At 40.0% G+C, this 23764-nt stretch overlaps 1 protein-coding gene across 1 annotated transcript in view; it reads left to right on the top strand.

Moving 5' to 3' along the window:
- Positions 1–23764, top strand: part of LOC126449995 (KAT8 regulatory NSL complex subunit 1) — a 266279-nt gene that overhangs the window by 180519 nt on the left and 61996 nt on the right. The window contains exon 4 of the mRNA XM_050091025.1: positions 8008–8438. Coding sequence (XP_049946982.1) covers positions 8008–8438 — 431 coding nt within the window. The remainder of the gene's footprint in view (positions 1–8007; positions 8439–23764) is intronic.

Below are 23764 nucleotides of genomic sequence, written 5' to 3'. Positions count from 1 at the left end.
TATGATCCTATTCGTTCAATACCTCGTCCTTTTTTCTTAGTTTCTGGGAGTATAATAATATCTCGATTTCTAGCCTCCATTTCTTTAATCACTTCTCCTACTTTATTTTGTAATCCTTGTATATTCCATACACCAATTAAGACAGTCCGTTTTCTTAGCCTTTTTCGTCTCCTATTATATCCGTCCTGCTGTAATCTTATAGGCTTTTTAACCAGTGAGGTTTTTCCAATGAATGGGGAGTTGGCCCATCGCATTAACACCCAACCTGGAGGACCAGGTAATTTTTGCTCAAGGTTTTCTTCCTTTAGCCTTTGGTAATCCAGTACCTAAACTACAAGGCAGTAGTTGCTAGGTTTGGTCCACCCCGGGTATTTTATTTCCCCGGTACCCTCCATATCTGGGGGGCGTTCCCCTATCCGCCACCTGGGGAGGCGCCCGATGGGAGACTAACAACTCCACACGGGTTTGTACATATTTGAATTACTTAGAAAAGAAGCTGCTGAAGAAATGAGATTCTACATAGATAACAGCATTAATGAGAACAAACATTGGCTGTGGGCAACAATTCCAGTAAACTGAAAATTTTTGTAGGAAACATTAGTTTTGATCGATCATTGCAAAGCCGCAGGAATATTCTCACGTCATTCAGTTACAGTTTTCATTTGATAGTCACACTGAAAAAAAAATCTAGAAATACAGTAAGTATGAATACACCTGCGATTGTGTAGGCGTAGGAATGAAGGCACTACAGCATCAAATATACTTTCTTTTTCATTTTCTTTTTTTCGTGGGCATTTCATTGTTCACGGAGTGACTTGGCACAGTGGTTAAGAGATAGAATTACTGTCTATGGACTTGCTCACTTCCCTGTGAAAAGTGCATAACACAATATAAACTATAAAGGATTAGTTGCAGAGTAACGTTAACGTTAGCTTTATATCTCATAACTCCAAATTTTAGTATTAAGTAGATCCACTTTTTGTCCACTACTAGTTTGCCTAAATCGTACTCCTTAGCATATTTGCTTACGTTAAACTTCTGCGAACAAAAAATGTCACATGTATTTTTTCAGGATAGACGAGTAATGTGGCCTGGTCCGAACCACATCACGAATGTGATTGTTCACTTGTCAGTAGTATCCTGCTCCCTGTAAATCAGCGGTATCGCCGAATCTCAAACTTCAGAGAATACATTCTCTTGTAACCATGTAAGCCGCGAGTCGTTCTTCGGTGGCTTTTAGGGTGGTTTTCTGTAGCCACTCATGTACCATACTTCTTATCAGTGCCTATCACTTTTGACATTTTTAGAAATTCGGGCATATTACTGTAGCTAGTTCACTATTTAACAAACCCTGGGGGGGGGGGGGGGGGGGGCGGAAGATCGGAACTACTGCCGCAGGATGAAGGAACGGTATGGGGGCAATAATTTTTCACAATCTTGCTCAGTGCTGACGACGCGTACATGGTATCTGCGTCGTGCAGGTCAACTACTATGTGTACGTACGTTATAAGGTTTCGTGGAAGCACTCTTTTTACAGAGTCGTTCGTATTTACATGTAATACTTAATGGTATGAAATTAAATTACGCCGGTTCTGTTACAAATATTCAGTGAGTAAGAGAAGAATTACATTTAAAATTCTGTCAGAAAAGTTCCAGTGCAATTTAAAGAAAAAAATTGTACCTACCAAGTAACGATCCTAGCTCCTATCGAAGTAGTCCCATTGCCAATGTTTCTGAAGGTCTTGGAAGCAAGCAGGGAAATTTCCAACTGCAATACTTCGAAGCTTCTTTGTCACAGGGCGTTGGATGCCTGAGATACCGTCTTTTCACTACCAGAAATAAGAAAAAATCGCAAGGCGAGAGGTTGGGCGAGTATGGCGGATGTCGGATGGCAGTAACAGACTGTTTATACAGATACTCGTTAACAGATAAAGAGGTATGGGGTCTGCCTTTGTCATGCAGGAAGAACCAGTCCTGAGAATGCCAGAAAAGGTCTTCAAACGTTGCGATAAGCAGCTTAAAAACACAATCATGTATAAGTCACACATTCAATTTGAACGTAACATCCTGATCATGGTAGTCAAGAATCAGATCGTTGTAATAAGCACACTCCGATTACAGGCGCAACCTTTCTATCACTATGCCATTTAACGTAACGCTACAATAACAGTAATAAACGATTCACTGCATGATTAAGATTTCAGTGCCACATAGTGGTACACCACATAATTTGGTAGTAGTTACAAAGCGCCACGAAAACTTCCGAATAACCACCGACATGACCCGATCAAAATATCGCTTGCGTCAAAACAAGATGAATCATTCCCGCCCAAGACAGCGAGGACTAATGATGGGTGGTGAGGGCGGTACAGTCCTACCTTCTTGTGTCCTGCGTACTGTCAGGAACAAACATTCTGTGCTACATCTTTAAAAATCACAGATTTCGCTTTTATCCATAAGTTATTTCTCAATCATGTTACTTTAAAAACAAAATAACGTAGAAGAATAATTTTCTTTTATCAGAACTTTTTTTTCCCACTTGTACGTGTATCACCTGAAATGTCCTTGCGTACCACCGCATAGGAACCTCTGATCGAGGAGTTCGCAGTGACAAAGCTGTTCATGCAAAAAATGTCTTCAAGGAGAAAAAAATCCGTTGTGTGGCGAAACTGGCAAGGTAAATGAGCTGTAAAACTTTTGCTGCGTATCTTCACTATCCTTTATGTGCACACTATAAGGTTATAGAAGCCCCAGTACGAATCATACGAAACCATTAGTAGACTAGCAAACATGATGGGCGCTGATGATCATGCTGTTTAGCGCCCGAAAACCTCAAACCAAACACGCAGCAAATATGAGAACATAGTACATCAGATCTTAGTCTGTGGCTACTCTTCCAGAACAGTCCTCAGATCTAAATCTGTATTTCGGAACGCGCCAATAAAGCCGTTTCGTCTGCAGTAATGTACGTTCAACTGTGTGGTGCATGTTTTTCTGTGCTCTTGTCTATGGGAGCAAGAAAGCGCGATCGGCGATTTAAAATCTACATCCACACACCGCAGGTCACCTTACCGTTTGTGGCACCGTCACTTCGCCCCTTTTCCGGTTCCAGTCACGAATGATTCGTGGCAAGGAAGACCGGTGGCAAGCGTCCGAGTCGTTTGCATCTCTGTAATTTTGCCTTCATGGACTTCTAACGAGATGTACATTGGAGGAAGCAATGTATTTGTTGACTCTTACAGGGATGTAGGTCTCAGTATTTAACAGTAATCCACGACGTGATACAGAACTCCTCCCCTTTTAGCGTCTGCCACTGGAATTGACTGAGCATCTCTGTGACACTTTTGCACTTGCTAATGAAACCGCAAAGAAACGGTTTGCTGCTCTTAGGATTGATAGAGGAAATGGAGAAGATCCAATCCGTTTCGGATCCCAGGCTGACGAGCAGAATTCAAGTATTGGTCGTACGGTTGCTTTGTAAGCTACCTCCTTTATGGGAGGATTCTTCTAATGAATCTCAGTATTACATATGCCTTACCACCGATTAGTTTTATGTGGTCATTTCACTTAAAATCGCATGTGCGTATATATCTAGATGATTTATGGTGTGAATGCTTCCATTGATTGTTCTGCATTTGATTGTTCTGTGAATGCTTTCATTGATTGTTATGCAATCGTGTCATCATAAAATAGTGAGTCTTTCTGCCTGTTTATCCGAAGTATGTTTCATTTGTTCATGTTAAGGGTCAATTGTCAATCCCTGCACCATGTGCCTATCGTCTGCGGGTCTTCCTGTATTTCGCTACTATTTTCTAGCGTTGCTCTGTACACATAGTTATCACACGTGATAAACCCCACAGAACTGCTGAGGCGTTCCACTATGCCATTTACATATATTGTGAAAAACAGTGGTCGGCTGCTTAAGGCATGCCGAAGGTTGGCCGTGTCGTTTTCCACGGAGCCATCCCTGAACTTGTTGTAACAGACTCGGGGTTTGAATTTCCAGAATGCGAGTTAAATCTGCTAATCACTGCGCCGTTACATGAGGTGGCGGGCTGCTGTAACAGGAATGAAGTTGAGTCGGTAACAGAATATGGTGAACTGTTCACAGCTTTACTGTTAACACAGCATAACATACAAGAAGACGAAGTGCTACCAACATATTGCCTTTAGGTGTGGGATCGAAAAACGACCCGAACATACTGCGACTGTTTCAGATAATGTACGTTGCTGATTTAATTATCTCTTTATGTTTATCTGTTGTGTTCAATAAATACTGTTTAGTATGCACTGTACTAATAAGTTACAACTTGCCGTGAAAACGTTGTAAAGTCTTTTCGTAAGAAAATAAAGTAACCCATATTGCCACGAATTAACACCATTATACGCAGTTTCAGCTTCGAAACAGTCTGTGTCTAGTACAGTCCACAGTCATACTGAAGTAGCGCTATAGGACTAGTGCGAAAATGTGCAAACATAGCAGTACGGTTAGAGACAGAACAAAATCCAGTTAACAAATCATTCAGTACCAGTACAAGTCAATACAACTAACAGAAGCAGAAAAAAGGCACTAAAAACTATGCATTTCTGCAAGCTTTTTGCCTTTACATCTACAGGGCACAGAATTAAGGCAGCGGTAGAACTTATATCCACCTTTCTCACACAGTGGACTCACTGTACTTGAAATTGTCTTCTTATCAAGTGTTAAGTAGCGACACACAGATGTAACAAATACTTGAATAAATAGTGTGTTTGAAATTGAAAGCTCGTTATTGAGACTCAGTAATGGTACAAGTCACGCAACAGATCCGAGGCTTATCCAGTGACAAAACCGGCTGTTGTGTGGAGCGCGCGTTCTACCAGTGACGTTACGATCCATTTAATTAATTGCTTTTCAGGTGACGATTGAACGATTGTAGCACAGATGTTACTATTTTTTGAGATAAAATAGTGAAGCGGAATGTTTGACCCTTCCCATTTTTAATGAAATATTTGAGCTGAGGGAAAACAAGAGTCTGTATAAATTATACGATGAATCTTTGTCAGTATTTTCATAGCCAAATGATGAGTGGGAAATAGGCAAAAGGGGTATCCAATTGACCAGCGTGACATCTAGTTCTGGAAAATAAGTGCTTCAGTAACTAAAGTGATTGCCGGCCGTAGTGGCCGAGCGGTTCTAGGCGCTACAGTCTGCCATCCTTGAAAGTCTAGATGCGCTACGGGCGCAGGTTCGAATCCTGCCTCGGGCATGGATGTGTATGATGTCCTTAGATTAGTTAGGTTTAAGTAGTTCTAAGTTCTAGGGGACTGATGACCTCAGAAGTCCCATAGTGCTCAGAGCCATCTGAACTAAAGTGATTGAGAAAAAGTAATCAGTGATTTGAAGGAAAATTGAATTATTTCACGAGCAGCTGCTGCTAGCTACGTAAACGAAGTGCCAAAGTTTACATCTTCAAAGCGTAGGTATTTTGTGCATAAAGAGTTGCATCAGGGTGATATTTAAGTCAAAAAGCGTCCTTCAAATAAAGTACTATATTTAGGTCATTTAGAGAGCAGAAGAGACAAGGAAGATAAACGATGTGTTAGAAGGATCATGCTTTCTGAACAAAACTTGAATATAAAAAAAGTTTTGGGAAAAAATAAGCGACCAAATGTGCAGTGAAATGAGTTTTCTGAAGATAAGAAATAAAATCGGTTAGATACACGTTTGACAATCCTTCGAATGAGGCTTGAAATCGTGTACAGCACATAAGCTACTAATTGAGACTTTTAAGTTCAAGGATATTTGCTTGGTGGATTAAAATTTTAGTGTGTCTGTGGGTAAGCAGACCGTGTGGTCTGCCGTTACGTGGCGTCGACGCATTTCTGTTATATATTATCGAATGTCTAAAAAAAGTTCCAACAGTTTTCCAGCCGCTAACACTTTTCTTTTTCGGTAGACATTCCAGTATCAAGAAAAGAGAATGGACATTCGCAATCGGCATATCATTTCCTGTAGATGATTTCGAGCATCATTAAAATGTACGTCAAATGTTTCTCTAATGTTTCGTAAAATGAAAGTGTGAAAAAAGGAATTCGCCACGGATGCACCTATGTTAGGAGCTCATACAATGACCAGGAATGCAGGTACATTTAGTGATAGCAGACTTGGTTTTACTGTTATAAATCTCATACAGTCTGAAACATCTAGACTTTCAAGGATGGCAAAGGCGCAACAGTTTCCGCCAGTGCGCAGAACAGGAGTTGCCTGCGCTGTCCTAAAACATGCTGTAAACAGACCCAGATCAGCGAGGACGCTCTACCTACATTGTTCAGTCTCCAAGTGCCACCTGATCTGGCGTGCTGTACTGCTGCCGCGGTCCAACAGGAAATTAAACTATAACGCATTTCGCTTACGATTAGAATATTGCTTTCCCTGTATTGTGTGTGGCTTGTTACATTTGCTTTCTTGTGATCGATATGCCGGTCTTCAGTAATGAAAGAAAACTAGGTATTATTTAATTTCCGACGCATGTCAAAGAAATGCAACCACCGCTGTTAACACGACGCTGAACGCTACGCTCTTACCGTTGTCAGCATCTGCGCACAAGTCTTACGGAAACGGGAAGCTGCGTACGCAGGAAGCGTCGGCATACAACACTACTGAGGTGTATGTACGACACATCGCTCGCAATTACGGAATAGGCTGAAGTAGTGTGTGGATAACATTGCACATGCGTACGTTTACATCTCTCTCTCTCTCTCTCTCTCTCTCTCTCTCTCTCTCCAAGAACTGTACGGGAATGACTTTGAATCCCGCATTGAATTCTGTCGGTTTGCACTTAAGCAGTTGAAAGGTAATCCTGAATTCCTAAGTGATACGTTGTTTATGGATGAAGCGTCATTCACAAATCATGGTGACGTGAATCTGCGGCACATACGACTTTGGGGTCTCAATGCTGGGTGCGATATCATTGGTAGCCGTACTGTAGCTCCCTATTTTTATCAGGGAATATTAAACATGCAGCAGTACGCACCCATTACTTAAAGACATTCTAGCCTCTCTTATGGAGGACGTGGAATTGGAAACGCGTCTATCAATGTGGTTCCAGCATGATTTGTGCCCCCGCACACTACGCACGTGTTTCCAGGGAAGTTGTGAATGTAATGTTTCCAAATAGGTGGATGGGACGAAAAGATCCTGTGTTCTTTACAGCCCGGTCCCCCGACTTGACACCATTGAGAATCTGCTCACACATGTCCAGGGAGGTGTCAGGACCGAGCGTCGGAAGAGTGACGCCTGTGCTCCGACCCGTTCCTCTAGCAACTACAGATAACTGAGGGTCGTCCGCGTTTTGTAGTTCATTGTAATGACTCGGCAGTGGGAGTCTGTGTTTCTGTTCGTGAAGGTTGTAAATATGTTTGCAAATTTAGGACCTACAGTACTTGTTTCGGAGGAATAAGCAAGGCAGACAAAAGAAGAAATATGTAGATCCATAGTACCTGTAAAACAAGACATCTACAGGGAGAGTTCGAACAGTTTCCTCATCTCATGGACGAGACAAAGTTTTATGAATATTTTAAGATGACACAGCGCAACTTCGCCAACTTTTAAAGAAACTAGAACCAAAATTTAGAAAAAGGAAACATTCTAGAGGCTGTCAATTTCACTCAGAGGACACTTGACCCCCTTTTTTTTCTTTCTTTTAGGTATATTAAAAAACCAATAAACAGAAGGTACAGAAAAAAAGTTTGGGGATATCACTTCTGTTTTATTCTTTTAGTGATTGAAATATAAATGCATAATTTAGTAAAAAGTAAACTTTAATTTCTACAGTCCTAAGAACAACACATCATATACATTTCTTGGAGTTGCGTGTATCGAGTAACGTTCGTAACAGCAAATCTCTCAGATGATGGTGTTGTTAATCCTTTTACAAGAGAGATTTTTCCGTCGAACGAGAGTTATTTTGTACTGAAGCGTGTAATGCGTAGGAAGTAATGGGGCGGCGTTGCGATATGTTTTAGGCAGATCCGCCTGACTAAAGACCCCATGGTGCTGGCTGACGTGCCGTTCTGCGCGGCGGGCGGTGCGGGTCCGCCGCTCGTCGTGAACGGGTACCACGGCGGCGGCAGCGGTGCCGGCGCGGGCAGTGCGTCACTGGCGTCGCAGGGCAAGTCCGAGGAGCAGTGCTGCGCCCGCGTGAGGCCGCTGGCGCGCCAGCCGCAGCTGCCGAAGCGCAAGCTGCTGCACGTGCAGGGCCTGCACGCGGCCAGCAAGCGCGCCTCGCGGCCCGCCACGGTGCGCTGCGCCTGCCGGCCGCCCGCCACGGTGTGCGCGCTTTGCACCGGCCGGCCGGACCCCACGCAGCCGCGGCCGCTGCACGCTCACCTTCCGGCCGCCGAGCGCGCCGCCGCACTCGACCCCGCCTTCCACCCCGTGCTGTCCATGCCGCAGGGTGAGTATGTCTCTGACTCGGCGGGCTCGGGGAAGTTCTGTCCACAAAGCTGCATCATTCGTGGCCGAAAACCCGTTACGAAAAAGTTTGCAATTACGAGGGGAGCACGTCGTGGCTGGACGTGGGGAAAAAAATGACAGAGTAAAAAGCAAGTAAACTTAGCGTGCTCTAATTGGAGCGGCTTCCATCCTATCAGCCATAGGTAACTGCAGGCACTTTCATACAAGATATTTCTCTTTAACCCACAACTTTCTCCTCTGTGAAAGAAAGCAACTAGAATAGGTGGCCTAGCGCGATCACGACGGTGCGATTAGCGACACCTTACGGTGTGCGCTCATCGAAACGCAGACACTTACTGTAGGAGCTTTGAATTGAGGCGATAACGTTCCCGATGTAAAATATTGTTCCGAATTCCACAGTGCAGCCATTCTTATTCTTATTTGACAGATTCCGAACTGTGTAACTTCCTAGGAATTAAACTTACTTATTTTAGTTGTATGTATTTTTTTACTTTTGATTTAAATATATTGTTTTAAGATCCTGTACACAATACCCAATCGAGCCTTTTTGGTTTCTCTGCACCATCAAATTCAACCTGAAGAAGGAAGTATTAAATTACAGGAAAGTCATTTGTCCTATGTTCAAGAAGCCATTGGATAGTAACTTCACCAAATGTATATGTTAAACAGCTTATGGGAACACTTGTAACAGAGAGATTAATTTTGGGAATCTGAACGGGAACACCAGGAAAAGCACTTCTCCAAAGTCAAAAGCAGTCTACATGTAACAGGAAAGCCCGCATCTGTCGAGGACACTGTATTGCAATCCACAATGCCATCTCAAAAGGCTGGACGACAACTAATAGATGTTTGCAGCCAGTGATGAAGAATCACACTGGTGAAGAGTGACTATCAGAGCTCGCAGGTGTTCATAGTTCAATCTAAAAAGTGGCATGTCTCGCCAGTACAAACCACGTGAGGTGGTGTAGCTCGATGATTGAAAAGCCACTTTTTGTGTGTGTGTGTGTGTGTGTGTGTGTGTGTGTGTGTGTGTGTGTGTGTGTATATATATATATATATATCGCTTGTATTTGATGTATAGCTCAAATAATAGTGGATTTAATAGTGGCAGTAATTTTAGTAGATTAGATTATTTTAAATTATTCTACCATACAGAACTCTTTTTCTTCGACTCACATCTTTTGTAATGTTTCAGAAGAAATTCAGTAATACACTGCTTCCTGTAATTGGTGACAAAATTAAATAACTGTATCCCTATGAATGTGTAACTGTTTCCGTTTTTTAAGCTTGTAACTTGTATATCAATCATCTGTCTTTGATGTGTGTCATACTGGTGCATAGACTTATGCAGTTCATGGCTGTCTTTATTTTCCTTGAAATGAAATGCACCAAGCAACTGAAAATAAATGAGAATGCAGTCGTCAGTATTTTGAGCAGCTTAAAAGTAGTCTGTATATAAGTGGTTACTTACTCCAGCAGTGTAGCTAATGGCCTTTTTGTCAGATAAAAATTATTTTCGCCCAAGAGGAATTGCACCATAGGAGCACTGCATGCTGTGTGTGTGTGTGTGTGTGTGTGTGTGTGTGTGTGTGTGTGTGTGTGTGAGAGAGAGAGAGAGAGAGAGAGAGAGAGAGAGAGAGAGAGAGAGAGAGAGAACATAAAATTTCAGCAGCAGCTTTGAGTCCAACAAGTCATGAGTTTACTTAGCAGATAGGTGACTAGGGCCAATTTTGTGGATAGAGTTGGTGTCAGTTTCCCAAGCTAATTTTGGATCAAGATGAATGCCAAATGCTCAACTGAGGCACAACAGTTATCATTGTTACATAGCCTGAAAAGGATATTTAGTTTTAGAGGGGCTAATTTACAAATAATTTACTCTCAGCCGCAATGCTGTATATTATAATTTTGCACTCTTCTGCCTGACTGTGTCAGCGTTCTTGTCCGCAATGCTGTATATTATAATTTTGCACACTTCTGCCTGAGTGTGTCAGCGTTCTTGTCAACTATAATAAAGGCAGTGTCATCTGTCATGTGGACTTAATAAGATACCATCATATTGGGTAAATCATTTACTTAAATTATGCAAAGCAAAGTTCCAAGCACGAAACCTTGTGGGATACCTCCTGTGACTCACAGTGTGTCTGATTTGTTTTTGTTAAAAATCTACAATTTGCTTTCGTTCACTCAGTTAAGATGTAACCAGGGATAGCACTTCGCCCTCAAAACCATAAAAGTAAAGCTTTTTAAACCCTTTATTTGAGGTAATTTTAAAAACCATAAAATCTAGGTTCAAATTTTTTTTATTTTTGATGAGGTATTACTGAAAGGATAGCAAATTATTATATTTCAAAAAACGATAGTCAGTAAATGCATAAAATGATCAGAGGACTAGCAGGATTATATAGGCAAAACACATTAAGGGACTGAAGTCCCAAAAGAATCGTACTGCTAGTGTTATTGCTTCTGGTGATAAAAAAGCAGTCCTTTTTTCATCAATACGCAAAAACTGTTTCACTCTGAGCACTTTGAATGTGGGTGTAGGTTTCAATTTGTAGATGAGCAGCAAAGTTCACATCTGCCCCTTGAACTGACAAATGTTGCCCAGTGAGATCCTGTATTTTCTAGTCGTTTGGTACTGAAAATGCTGAAGCTTGATCATTTTTGGGCATATTCCTGAATGCAGACTAAAGGGTGATATGGTTGTGGAATGCAGATACAGATTGAATATTTTCCTTGCCGTACTCCTTCTCTTACTCATTTGCATTTACTGCAGATTCTGCAATTTTTTGTGAAGTACTACCACACACCAAAGACTTTTTGCATTATTATTATCGATCAAATTACTAATCATTTCGTTTTCGCTGTAATTACCACGTTCAAATGGTGTATCAGTCAGTATCATCTGGAAAGTTTACTAAAGGTCTGAAAGCAGGAAAAGTTATAACCATCAAAGAAAAGCCACAAAAAATTAGTCTAATTTCGAAATTGTGAAGGCAGTGCACTGGACTTGTCAAGACTGCTAAGTCCCAGTCACATTTTACATTATAATTTAATATTACAAGGGTATTGTATTTATATTTTATCAAAAGTAACATTAGTATGTATAAAGGTAACTAAATAAATTACTACTCACCTCAGTCCATATATGAACATTTTATTTACATAACTTTGCAGAGTTGTTTCACATACCAAACAGCCATTTTCAATACAGCTGTTTACATTTCGGGCTGAGGTATTGGCTTCTGAATGGTGTTTGGGCTGTCCATACATCTAGTGTAGGAAGCAGAAACTACATGGAATGGGATGCCTGTCCCCAGAGGTGTAATGGGTTGTCGAGTAACACAGTTCCACACAAAATCTGCCAGATCTCCTCAGTCCCTCCAGTAAATAGATGGTTTATATAATTCTGTGTAAATTTTATTTGGGTCAACGAGTGTGGCATTTACGAAAGTTTGAATGTAGAGAAACTGTTCAGTAGTTACTGGGCCGTGGATTATCTCGTTTTTTATGTAGTGCATGACCACTGTCATTTTTAAACATGCTGGTGGGAAAATGGCCACTATAATCCGTTCATCATAAAAATAAACCTTGTATTCTTCCGCGTTTGCAGGATCCTAATTGGATTTTCGTTGCACGTGGGACTGTAGCCAAGCTGTTTAGAGTACTGTCAAGTTCGATAATAAGAGTACTTTTGTGCTGTGCGTTACTTGCACATAGACTCAGCAATAATACGGGACAACAGCTTTACCGTCACATTTAACTTGGACAGCACTGGCCGGTCAGCTGGTACAGCTAGCCTGCAGTGACGTGGCCAGCTGCAGTTCACACGTAGAAAGAGACGAGCATAGGAGCAATACAGCTTCGAATGTCATTTAATTTTTATGCATAATGAAACAATACACTGAAAATCTCCCACAATATGCTCCTTAGACGACTAGACGAAAATGGCAACACATTGTTGTTTTTAGCTAACGTACTATTGTAATTAAAAACAAGAATTATGAAAATTCCTGACTTAACCACAGGACAATTTTTCTGTATAAGCTGTGTGTAATGTAAGAGAGTATTCAAAGATTTCACCGTATAGTTAAATATTGAAGCCACTAAAGGTATTACTTACAGTCAGTTTGTCTGGTAATCTCTTAGCTCCTTCCTTGTCCGAATCCGAGAAATACATTTCAGTTCTGGAAGTGTCACCTGCTATGTTGACGAGCCTATCAACAACTGAATCCACGAAGCCAACCAGGCACAGCACGTTTTCTCTTCCTTTTATGATGAGCCGTTCTATATCCTACCAATGTTTGGCAGTGATGTGTGGAAAATTTGCGTGCATTAGTTTCATTATGTCTGGCAGCTTAACAGTCTTATTATTTCTCGGGCCAAATCCCGCAGCTCGGCTCCAAATCAGTTCTGTTGGGTTCATATTGTAGTGGTACAGTAGCAAATGTAGAAATGTAACACTTGTGTGATGTAATCGATCCTCTGAAAATTATTGTTTTTCATGTTTCTAAGATACTTATCTACCTCTGAGGTTTAAAACGATGGACATAGCCAAATAAAGGGGATTTGGTTTTTTATTTTAGCCTTAAAAAAAATTAAATTGTTTTACTAAACAACTTTTATGAACAGTAATCATAAAACATCGATAATGAAGAATTTCTATTTGAAACAGGAATTTCACATCCAATATGGAATTAGAAACAAGAAGATGTGCATTATTAATAAAAAATGATGAGTTTCATAATTACGAGATGCAGGTACTTCAAATTTGAAGTAATTTAGTTTCTTACGTTAAAATAACACACGTAGAGTTAAAAACTATTAGATGGTTTTTATTAAACTGAAGGGCGTAACAGAACAACTGAACAAAAACGCCTGTTCTACTCTTTGATGGTACAGCACTTAACGCAAGTCACACAGAGAATCATTAAAATTGCAATCTTAACACCCCTGCTCAATTTAATGATTTTCCATTTAACGCTAACAAAAATTAAAACAAACCCAACAAACTCCTCAAAAGCAATGAATCTAGGAGCTGGTAAACCTTTGGTAAAAGTATCTGCAATCTGGTCCTTCGATCATACATGCTCGGTCATGATGATCCTGTAGTGGTGAAGTTGACGCACAAAATTATATTGAACATTGACGTGTCTCAACCGTCTATGTTCCCATGTTTTCAGTAACCGTATACAGGACTGATTATCCTCAAATATACGAATTGGTAGCTGGAGTGGAATTTGAATATCGTCCAGCAAATATTTCACCCAGAGTAACTGAGCTGCAGCTGTCGCCAGAGGCTACATATTCTGCGTCTGTAGAAGACAAAGCAACACTAGTCTGTTTTCTTGTTGCCCAACAGACGGTGTTTCCAAAACATTTTAATAGATAACCAGAGGTAGATCTTGCGTCTTCTTTTCTATGCCAGTTTGAATCAGCATAGGTCAGAAGAACCTCTTCATTCCCCTTACGATAATGTAGTCTCATATTGACAGTTTCTTTGATATATCTCAAAACTCTTTTTAAGATTTTCCAGGGTTGTACTGATGGATTGTTTTGGTATCTGCTCAAGAAGTTGACCACAGCACATGAATCAGGTCTTGTTGCTGTCATTTCGTACATCAAACATCCAATCAACTCTGCAGGGCTTATCGATCATTTTTCCCTCCTTGATTTCCAGTATAACTTCCATAGGCGTCTTGACCTGATTATAATCTTGCATGTTGAATTGCTGTAGCAAATTCTTCAAATATGATGTTTGGCTCAGATACATTTCCCCCTTGTTCATAGAAATCTCGATTCCCAAGTATGATTGTGGCTCTCCCAGTTCCTTTATTTTGAACTTCTCCTGTAACCTAAATTTCACTCTGTCCATTTCCTCTCTATTATTTCCTGTCATCAACATAGAGCACAGTGTAAATGACAACTTCCTTTAAAATCATATTAGAAAGACATTAACTGCTTCAGACTGATTGAATTGTATAGACTTAAGAAAGGTATGAATAGAGTGATTCCATGATAGTGGTGCTTGCTTTAAGCTGTATAAAGATTTCTGTAACGTGCAAAGCAAACCAGTTTTGTCTTTCAGTTCTTCTGGAATACCCACTCCTTCAGGAATAGTCATGTATATTTCCTCCTTGAGTAATCCATGAAGAAAAGCGTTGCCAACATCAAATTGTTCCAGAACCAGTCCTAGTTAGATGGCAATAACTAGCATTATTCTGATAGTTGCAAGTCGAGCCACTGGTGCATATTTTTCATTGTAGTCAGATCCCCTTTCCTGTGAACATCCTTGTGCCACAAGTCTAGCTGTGTGTCTTATGGTATTCCATCCGTGTCCTTTTTTAATTTCAACACCCACTTAACTGCCAATGGTCTTCCTTCTAGGTTGTAATTTAACAAAGATCCAAGTTTTGTTTTCCTTTATAGAGTCAGTCTCATCCTGTACAGCTTTATACCAGTGTTCCTTATCTTCACGATTTTCAATTTCCGTGTAACTTTTCGGTACATCAAACACAAATGAATCAGCATTGAGTGCAAGAACAGCATAGTCTCTCTGATATTTGGGGGTTCCTCTCCCTGGCAGAACATCAAACAGTTTTCTTTTCTGACAAATTTTCAGCTTCCTCTTCATCATGGGTCAGTTCTGGTATGGGAATTCTTTCATGGGCCCCATCAGTTGGTTTGGTATCTTCTTCGACAATGTCTTCTTCTTCATCATCATCCTTCTTGGATGATTCCTGTACAGATTCTGGGATCCAATCCTCAGCTGGTTTACTTCCAAAGTCAAATCTTACTTCATAGAAAACAATGTTCCTTCCTGTGACTATTTTTCCTTCCCCTGGACACCAAAGCCTGTAGCAATTAGGACAGTAACCAGTGAAATAGCATGTTAAGGACTTGTCCTCAAATTTCCCTATTCTCAATTCCTTTGATACCAGTAGATAAGCAATACATCCAAACACTCACAGCTTATTCAAATTAGACTTCTCGTTATACCACAAAGCTGCAGGCACATTTCCTTCCAAACCTGCTGTAGAACTTCTATTAAGTAGAACTTCTATTAAGCAGGTACACGGCAGTACGAACAGCTTCTGATCAGAACATTTTATCTAATTTACACTGAAGTATCATAAAATGAGCTTTCTCCATAATAGTTCTGTTCATTCGCTCTGAAACACCATTTTGCTGAGGAATCTATCTGATTGTAAACTCAAACTGTATTCCTTGTTCTTCAAAAAACTTTCAATTCATTTGACATGTATTCACGACCACTGTCACAGAGCAATCTGCTAATCTTACAGTTGAAATGAGCTGTAGCCATGGCATGAAACATCTTCAGATAACGGGTTACCTCTGACTTCGATTCCAGTGCATAAACCACTGTGAAATGTGTAAAGCGGTCGACGAACGTGAGCACATACTTCTTTCCGTCGAAGGATTCTGGTGCAGTTGTCCCACACGGATCACTGTGGATCAACTGAAGATGTCTGGTGGCACGTTTCCTATTGTGATTGTATGGCAGCTGTGATTGTTTTCCTTCGACACAATTTGAACATTGTTCCGTGGGGATTGTTGAAGTGAAGTGTCCAGTTCCATACCATCAACTTATGACTGGAGGTGTCTATACCATAACTCAAATGGCCTAATCTGCTATGCCACAGTTCCGCATTAGTTGCAGTTGAAGCAGCTGACAAGGCTTTTCGTTGCAAAAAATTTAGAACATTCATACCTATTAGCTGAGTGGTCAGCGCTACGGACTGTTAATCCTAAGGGCCCGGGTTCGATTCCCGGCTGGGTCGGAGATTTTCTCCGCTCAGGGACTGAGTGTTGTGTTGTCCTAATCATCATCATTTCATCCCCATCGACGCGCAAGTCGCCGAAGTGGCGTCAAATCGAAAGACTTGCACCAGGCGAACGGTCTAGTCACACGGCATTTTTTATTTGCAATGGCAACAGTTTCTTTTCCTTTTTTAATTAAACCTTGAGCCATTTCAAACGTGATACTGAAAGCATTATTTCCAGTTTTTTAACTGACAGCAAATTATAATTAAGATCAGGCACAGATGAAACATCTTTAATCGTTATCTGATTTTCCTTTCCTTTTACCACACTAGTGACCTTAATTTCTTCTTTTACTTTAGCCTCAAGAAAAATGCCTGGCTTAGCTACTCTGACTTTAATTGGCTATTCCGGTTTCCTTAAATTAGTGAGAGGTATCTTATTGTTAATCAGATGTTCCTTGCTCCATAGTCCAAGAACCATTGTTGTTCGTTGACTGACCTTCATTTGATGCTTAAAAACAAAACCCATATTCCTCTTTGACGTTAGCTACGGCCACAGAGTTGCTGATACTGAATTCTTGTTGGTACCTTAACTCTACAATTAGCCCAATTGTGTCCAGGCTTCCCGCAACTGTGACAAGTAAAAGTTGAAAGAAGTTCCTTGTTGACTTACATAATTTCATAATTAACAATTGTTTTCTCAACAGAAGTTGACCAGCAATTCCATTTCTCTCGAACGTATTGCGCAGAGGTCCATAAATCAATAGAAGTTACATTATCATTCGCGTATTCCAAGTGACTGTTGGCAATGCGTTGAACAAGATGAGACTTAAATTTACTGTCTTGTTTAGCCATTTCAGCCAGTCGTATTTCCTTTGCGGCACGCTGTGTATTCTCGGCCCTTTTTAACCATTTCCACGCGCGCGTTTCACTACGGAACAGAAGCAGCCCCAGCCATTTTCATACTGCGCATTAACAGCGCGACAGTCAGAGCACAACGCTGCAGAGGCTGTGACTGTACGCAAACTTTGAAATAAAAAGTATGTAGCTAAAGCGTGATTAAGAAAAACTTTGATGGCTGTTAATATATTTGAATATTTTAGTTTCCTTTAACGTAACTTAGTAATACGATATCTAATCGTAAGTAGGACCTACTTCCACGAGCGTAACAACACCACTGTACGTGTGCTACGGCTTCTGACTAGCGTTTGTGTTTGTTTACATGAGGTTTATTCTTATGATGAGAATTCAATACTTACTACAGTCCGTTCAAGTAAATAGTGTGTTTTCTATTATGATACTGTGAAACAAATCTCTTCTACTGCAAGGTCTTTGCTTTCCACATTTTGGGAGGTACAGACCAAAACAAGAAAGAATTCTTCTGTTCTGTGAAAAACACTTCTTCTACCAAGCAAGTGATCGTCGCAATTGACGTATGTATTTTGGATCTAGATCTCTTTTTGGTTTGAATGATCGGTCCTCTCATATCCCTGAATACTGACCATTCCTCCTGTAACACCCATTTAAGCTGTAGCACTAGCCAGCAGATTTCAGATATGCGAAGTTGTTTTGAACCGTAGCTTAGCGGACCACCGAACGGCAAATTTATAAAGAATCCCATTCGCACAAAGTCATGGGACCACCAGTAGAAAGTTCGAACTTTGGAGTTAAATCCTTTTTTCAATGCATAAATACTGCGTGTTATCGAAATTCATAGACAAAGAACTTTATTTTCCTCTGTAGTTTTAAGGAGTTGGCATTATAAGTACAATGTTGCCGACTATATTGGTGTGCCAGTGGGATGCGTCGAACGTTGAGAGATTTTTCCCAAAGAGCATAGAAGTGGAACTCTCTTAATCGTGTTTGCTATCAGTTAGAGAGACGTTACCGACGTTTTAGATCAAATTGTGAGTGGCAAACTGCGGGTCATCTGCAATATTATCGTTGGAACATACATTTAGCATAATCCACTCTATTCACTGTCCATAATAGATAAGGTTCGTTGTCAAGCTGATTTGTTCAGATTCATTACATTGTTTACTAGTAAAGAAGTGCGAGACTCGTATACATTAGATGTCAGTTGAAAATTCTTTGATCGCCACACAACTGTTCATCATGAATAGCACTATTAAAACTTTTTAGTATCTGTATCTTTTGTGTTGAAAGCGTTGTTTCGATATCGCCAAGTGTGTTGTTTATTAGTTGAAGACAAATTATCAAATTTCGGCGTTAAGTGGAGGACTGCGTGAAAGTGCCACGCAGGAGCTCGATCTAGTAGTGCTAGCTGGGATATCATTCTTGAATCAGTATGCTGAAAATTATTTGGCTTTGATGAAGCACCGCATGTTGTGAAAAGTAGAAATGGCTCGTAATTTATGTTGAGATACTGTATATTCAACCTGAAATTACGAAGTGTTGCTTAAATATAAATGAAGACAGTTGTATGCCTGCATAACAGTAAGCACTGTGCACAGTGGAAAAAGTTTTGCGCGCGCTTTTCGTTTAATTCAAATATGTGCGTAACGGGGTTTTACCAGTAACGCTAGAAAATGTGCCATATGAGAGAGCGCATTGAGCATGCTCGGGTAGAGGAACTGGTGAGTCACATGGCAGGTACATAATCACGTTTGGAGATCCATAAAAGTCGCGCAGTGTGCGGCCGCGTTTCGTCGCGTCGATAAGCCTGCGCCAGCGCAGCACTCCAGCCGTCCCGGTCAAAGCGCGCGCGCCCCCACGCGCATCTGACTCACCATATGCCGGCACAGCTCCCTCCAAACGACTGAGTGGGCAATTGTTGATTACTACACAAAAACACCAACCAACCAAATTGCCTCCTTACCGTCACGTTCTTCTTTACACGAACCAGTAATTTTCTAATGTTGCGCAATACTTTCGTCGTCTAGTTGGGTATTGCACAACTCGAAGAAATTAAAAATTATCAAATGCGTTCGGCAAGGTAGTTCACAGGTCCTTCTGACTTGTAAAATTTATCATAAAATTTATGAAAACGAAAGATTAAAGACTTGGGAAAGTAAAATTTCAAGGGGAGGTGATAAAACTATACTCTCCCCTTTTCACTGATGACCAAGTGATGGTTGCTGAGATAGTGACGACTATCCACTTACTAAGGAAGCTGTTTAATTGAGTTTGAAAATAAACGCAGAGAGAACCAAGTATATGGTACTGGGTAGTGACCAACAGCATGATTTAAATACTGTGAATTTGATACAAAATTTTTTCATCACTTAACGTCTAGGAGTAACATATATTAAAAGTAAGATAAGGCTGGGAAACGTGTAATTTCACAGTTTAACACATTCTGTGTAGTAATATATGTATAAATAAAACTAAAAAGGCCGTATACAAAACGAGCAGAAAGCATATGGATATATGGCTCAGAAGTTTGGGGAATAAGAATGAGGAAAAAGGTAACTGCTATTCGCAAAAAATTACTCCTGGAGACAGTGCGTTGGAATCTGCTGGTAGCACTTTGGAACTTGTTTGTAGTTCCTTCTGCTGATTTTGTACAACCACAGTCTACAATGCATAGTCGTCACTGTCCTTCACTACACGAGGTCTGACTGCTATTGGTAGTTGTTCTTTCAGGTTTCCAGTTCACACAAGTAAGGAAGAAAACAGAAAAATTTATGGACATAGATGGGAATATTGTGGAAGCCATAGAAATGAAAAACTTATATGGTGTGACTATTTCGAACAAATGGATGATAATACATGGCCAAAGAAGTTCGAAGGTGGATACCAGATGAAAAAACAAAATGAAGTTGACCATCTGAAAGATTCTCTTATAACATCCTGCGCACAGTGACAGTGCTAGCTGGACTCTGCTGGCTGCTGGTAGCACATTGGAACTTGTTTGTAGTTCCTTCTGCTGATTTTGTACAACCACAGTCTACAATGCGTAGTGGTCACTGTCCTTCACTACACGAGGTCTGTCTGCTATCGGTTTAGCCTTGGTTTTTCTTTCAAGTGTCCAGTTCACAGTCATGTCACTAACAGTTGATTTGGGTGGCTTTAGGGGGACTGAAATGTCCCTGATAAATCTGTTACTCAGGTGAGGCCCAATGACTAGTCCGCGTTCAAAGCCACTAGGATCAGCTGAATGCATAATTCTGCTTTTATTGCTTCTCTACCGACTACAAAATACTCCTCGCATCCTTATATACTGGGAGATCCACTTCTCGTGACATCTAGTGGTCAGTTCCACATTACATACTTTTGGTGTCTGAAGGGGGGAGGGGCAGTGTTCTGAAATGTTAAAAAAATCTGCTATCAAATACTGTCATCAAATTGCTCTTTCCAAATCATTTCCATTAAAAGCAGTGCCTAAAGATTGTCCATGAGTTAAATTATTGGCTGTTATTTTGACCTATTGCAACATCCAGATTTTGTGAAAGTTATTTGTATAAACTGATAAACCATTTCTATCGCAACAAGTGGCTCGCTAAATGAATTATATAGCGGGCTTGCACATTATGTCGTATGGTGATTACAAATAATGGAATAATTTACACACACATTGTCTTCAAGCTCAGGTTAACACACTCTGCATTTTTCGGCGAGAACTGTTGTTTGAGAATGATTTATGCAAACAAAATCATTAAGGGAGTCATGTCTTATTGTTCTGGAGATATTCTTTGCCCTTCCACATATACCTTTTTTCTTCATTTGTTGCTCCTATATATGCCTCTCTTCTTTGTAATGGCATGGATACATGCTAACAACAGTTGATAAATTTGGTATTGCAGATCTTTCAATAAGACATGGTTTCATGTGTTGAGAAGAAAAGTTTTTTAGAAAATGCAACGTTGATATTTCTTGTTCTTTTTATTTGTCTGAAACAACACCTGTGCGTTGGTAATGGCCAAGCTCAACAGTGTGCACCATATAACCATTGGCCATCTTCTTGTCATTCGTGTTGTTGAATATTTCCTGCACATTTGGTCAACAGTATCAACCCCACTTTTTTGTCATAATATAATCTAATACAATGTGCGATTTCTTAGTGGCCTCATCTACTGTTCCTTTATTGCATGTTGTCGGAATGAGTAAAACAGATTTGTTATGTTTAAGTACATGCAATTACATTGTAATGTCTTTCTGGATCAAAAAACTGCCAGACTGGTTTCTATATTCTCATTGGCAAAATCTCAGGTGGGATTTCTTTTGTGTTCTTTCTTAGGGTTCCTACACAAGTAATTTTGTTTTGCACTAGGGGGAGAGAGACAGCAGACAGCTGGTATACATTTGTTTATTGCTACATTTGCATTCGTGCCTTTTATTGGCTCAGTTAGTCGCAGTAAACATATGAAAAACCGATGTAGAATGACTTAAGCATCACATAAGCAAATATTTTGATGCCATATATTTGCTGGTTTATTGGGTATGGATGGAAGGTAATCTTCCATCACACTCAACTTCTGAGTTACTATTATGATCTCTTGGTAATATTACCTCATCCTCCCTGTCGGAGAACAAATTATCAATATCTCCGCAGTTGTTGATCTTCTGCAAGTGCCTCTAAAAGTGTTCACTCTAATTCCTCCTGTGTGAAGTATTGTTTGACCCTAAAATTAGAAATATGAACTATTGTTAGCAGGTAATGAAGTATAATAATGGACTTCTCTAAAATATACCACGTTTTGGCACACTGATTCATGTAAACGTACAGTGTGACAATTATTGAATTTTATGAAACAAAATCATTGTAACTTCTGAACAGTTTTTGTTAGGACATTCAAACTGCACAATTGGCCGCAGGGCATGACGGGAATTACTACAATGTATTCAATTTGGTTTTAGCGGCAAAGCCTGTTTTCATTTGGATGGGTTTGTCAATAAGCAAAAGAGGCGCGTTAGGGGGAACTGAGATTCCGCATTTCATGATCAGGAAGTCTCTTCACCCTCAACGGGTGACTGTGTGGTATGCAGTGTCCAGTCGTGGAATAATTGGTGCGATATTCCTTTATAACACGGTGACTACCGAACGCTATGTGAAGGTTTTGAATGATTTCATCCCCATTATCCAAAATTACTCCCTGATTTCGACAAGATGTGGTTTATGCAAGATGGAGCTTGACCCAGTCGAAGCAGGAGTGTGTTTGACATCCTGGAGGAGCACTTTGGGGACTGCATTCTGGCTCTGGGGTACCCAGAGGCCACTGGCATGGGCCTCGTTAGCCACCATATTCTCCAGATCTGAACAAATGCGACTCCATTTTGTGGGGTTATATTAAAGACAAGGTGTACAGCAATAACTCCAAAACCACAGTTAAGCTGAAAACCGGCATTGAGGAGATCAAAAACAGCGTTGATGTTCCGACACTTCAGCAGGTCTCGCAGAATTACGCTATTCATCTGTGCCACATCATCGCCAATGATGACAGGCATATAGAAAATGTATTAACCTATATCAAATATCTGTAGTGATGTTTATATGATGAAGTAAAATATGTCCTCGCTGTAGTTTGTAACTAATTTATGTTTTTTTTTATAGTTCAATAATTGTCTCCCTGTAAAAGAGATAATGTTGACAATATGAAGTAGTACTTACATGACAAGGTATGTGGTGTACACAGTACATTGCAGCTACAATTCTAGGAATAACGTAGTGTTGTCATTGACATGTTGATGCTGCAATTGCTCTGACACAACTAAAAATAAGCTAAGCAATAACTGGAAAGGTAACAGCAGCTATGAGGCTTGACGTTCTCCTGGTAGAGGATGAAAGGTGACTGGTATAAAATACACCAGCTGTAGGATTAATTTGTGGCAGAGTTTCATTTTTTGTATTGGAACATTCTGAAAGTCAAGATTATTTGAGGAGTAATGTGATAAGTCCACAAATAAACATTTTACAAAAATAATACAAATTAAAGTTTTGTAATGAGCCATAATTTGAATGTGAAAAGTTATTAATGGCCTTGAATGTAAAATAAAAATGGGATACATAGGAAAAATCGCACGCTAAAGGCACAGCTGCTACTCAGATTTTTATAGTCTGTGGCCTTATCCATTTTGCACCAACCACCGAGACATTTTGTGTTTTGAACAAAATTTGCTTAAGAAAAATTCAAGAATCTATTAATTTTTATTTTGCAGTCAAAATTATTGATTTTGGTTTAATGGGAACATAATGTATATATGAGACATTTTTGTGATACCTTCCCAACTTAAATTCTGCCAGTACCTCTTCCATTTTGTAAACTCTTAAAAAAATATCATACATATTTTGTTGAATGAGGCCATACGAGAAGTATGACAGAGAAATGGTCTAGCAAAAATTTTTTGATTGCTTAAATATCTTGATGACCACTGAAATGGGTCTGTCAGCAGTATTATAGTTGTCTTTATTGCTGTGAGACATCCTACCGAAAGAATTATTGGGCTTATTAAAATTCATGAATTTTTCTGTAAAAATGTCGAAATATTGATTCTCGTTTTATTTGCAGCAACAAACAGTTTTTATTTTAGTCTCTTTGCACGATATTTCAATGATCAACTCTGT

The sequence above is a fragment of the Schistocerca serialis genome, chromosome 1 (genome assembly GCF_023864345.2).
Source record: "Schistocerca serialis cubense isolate TAMUIC-IGC-003099 chromosome 1, iqSchSeri2.2, whole genome shotgun sequence".
In the NCBI taxonomy this organism is placed as follows: Eukaryota; Metazoa; Arthropoda; class Insecta; order Orthoptera; family Acrididae; genus Schistocerca; species Schistocerca serialis.
This window is presented reverse-complemented; position numbering and strand designations above follow the sequence as displayed.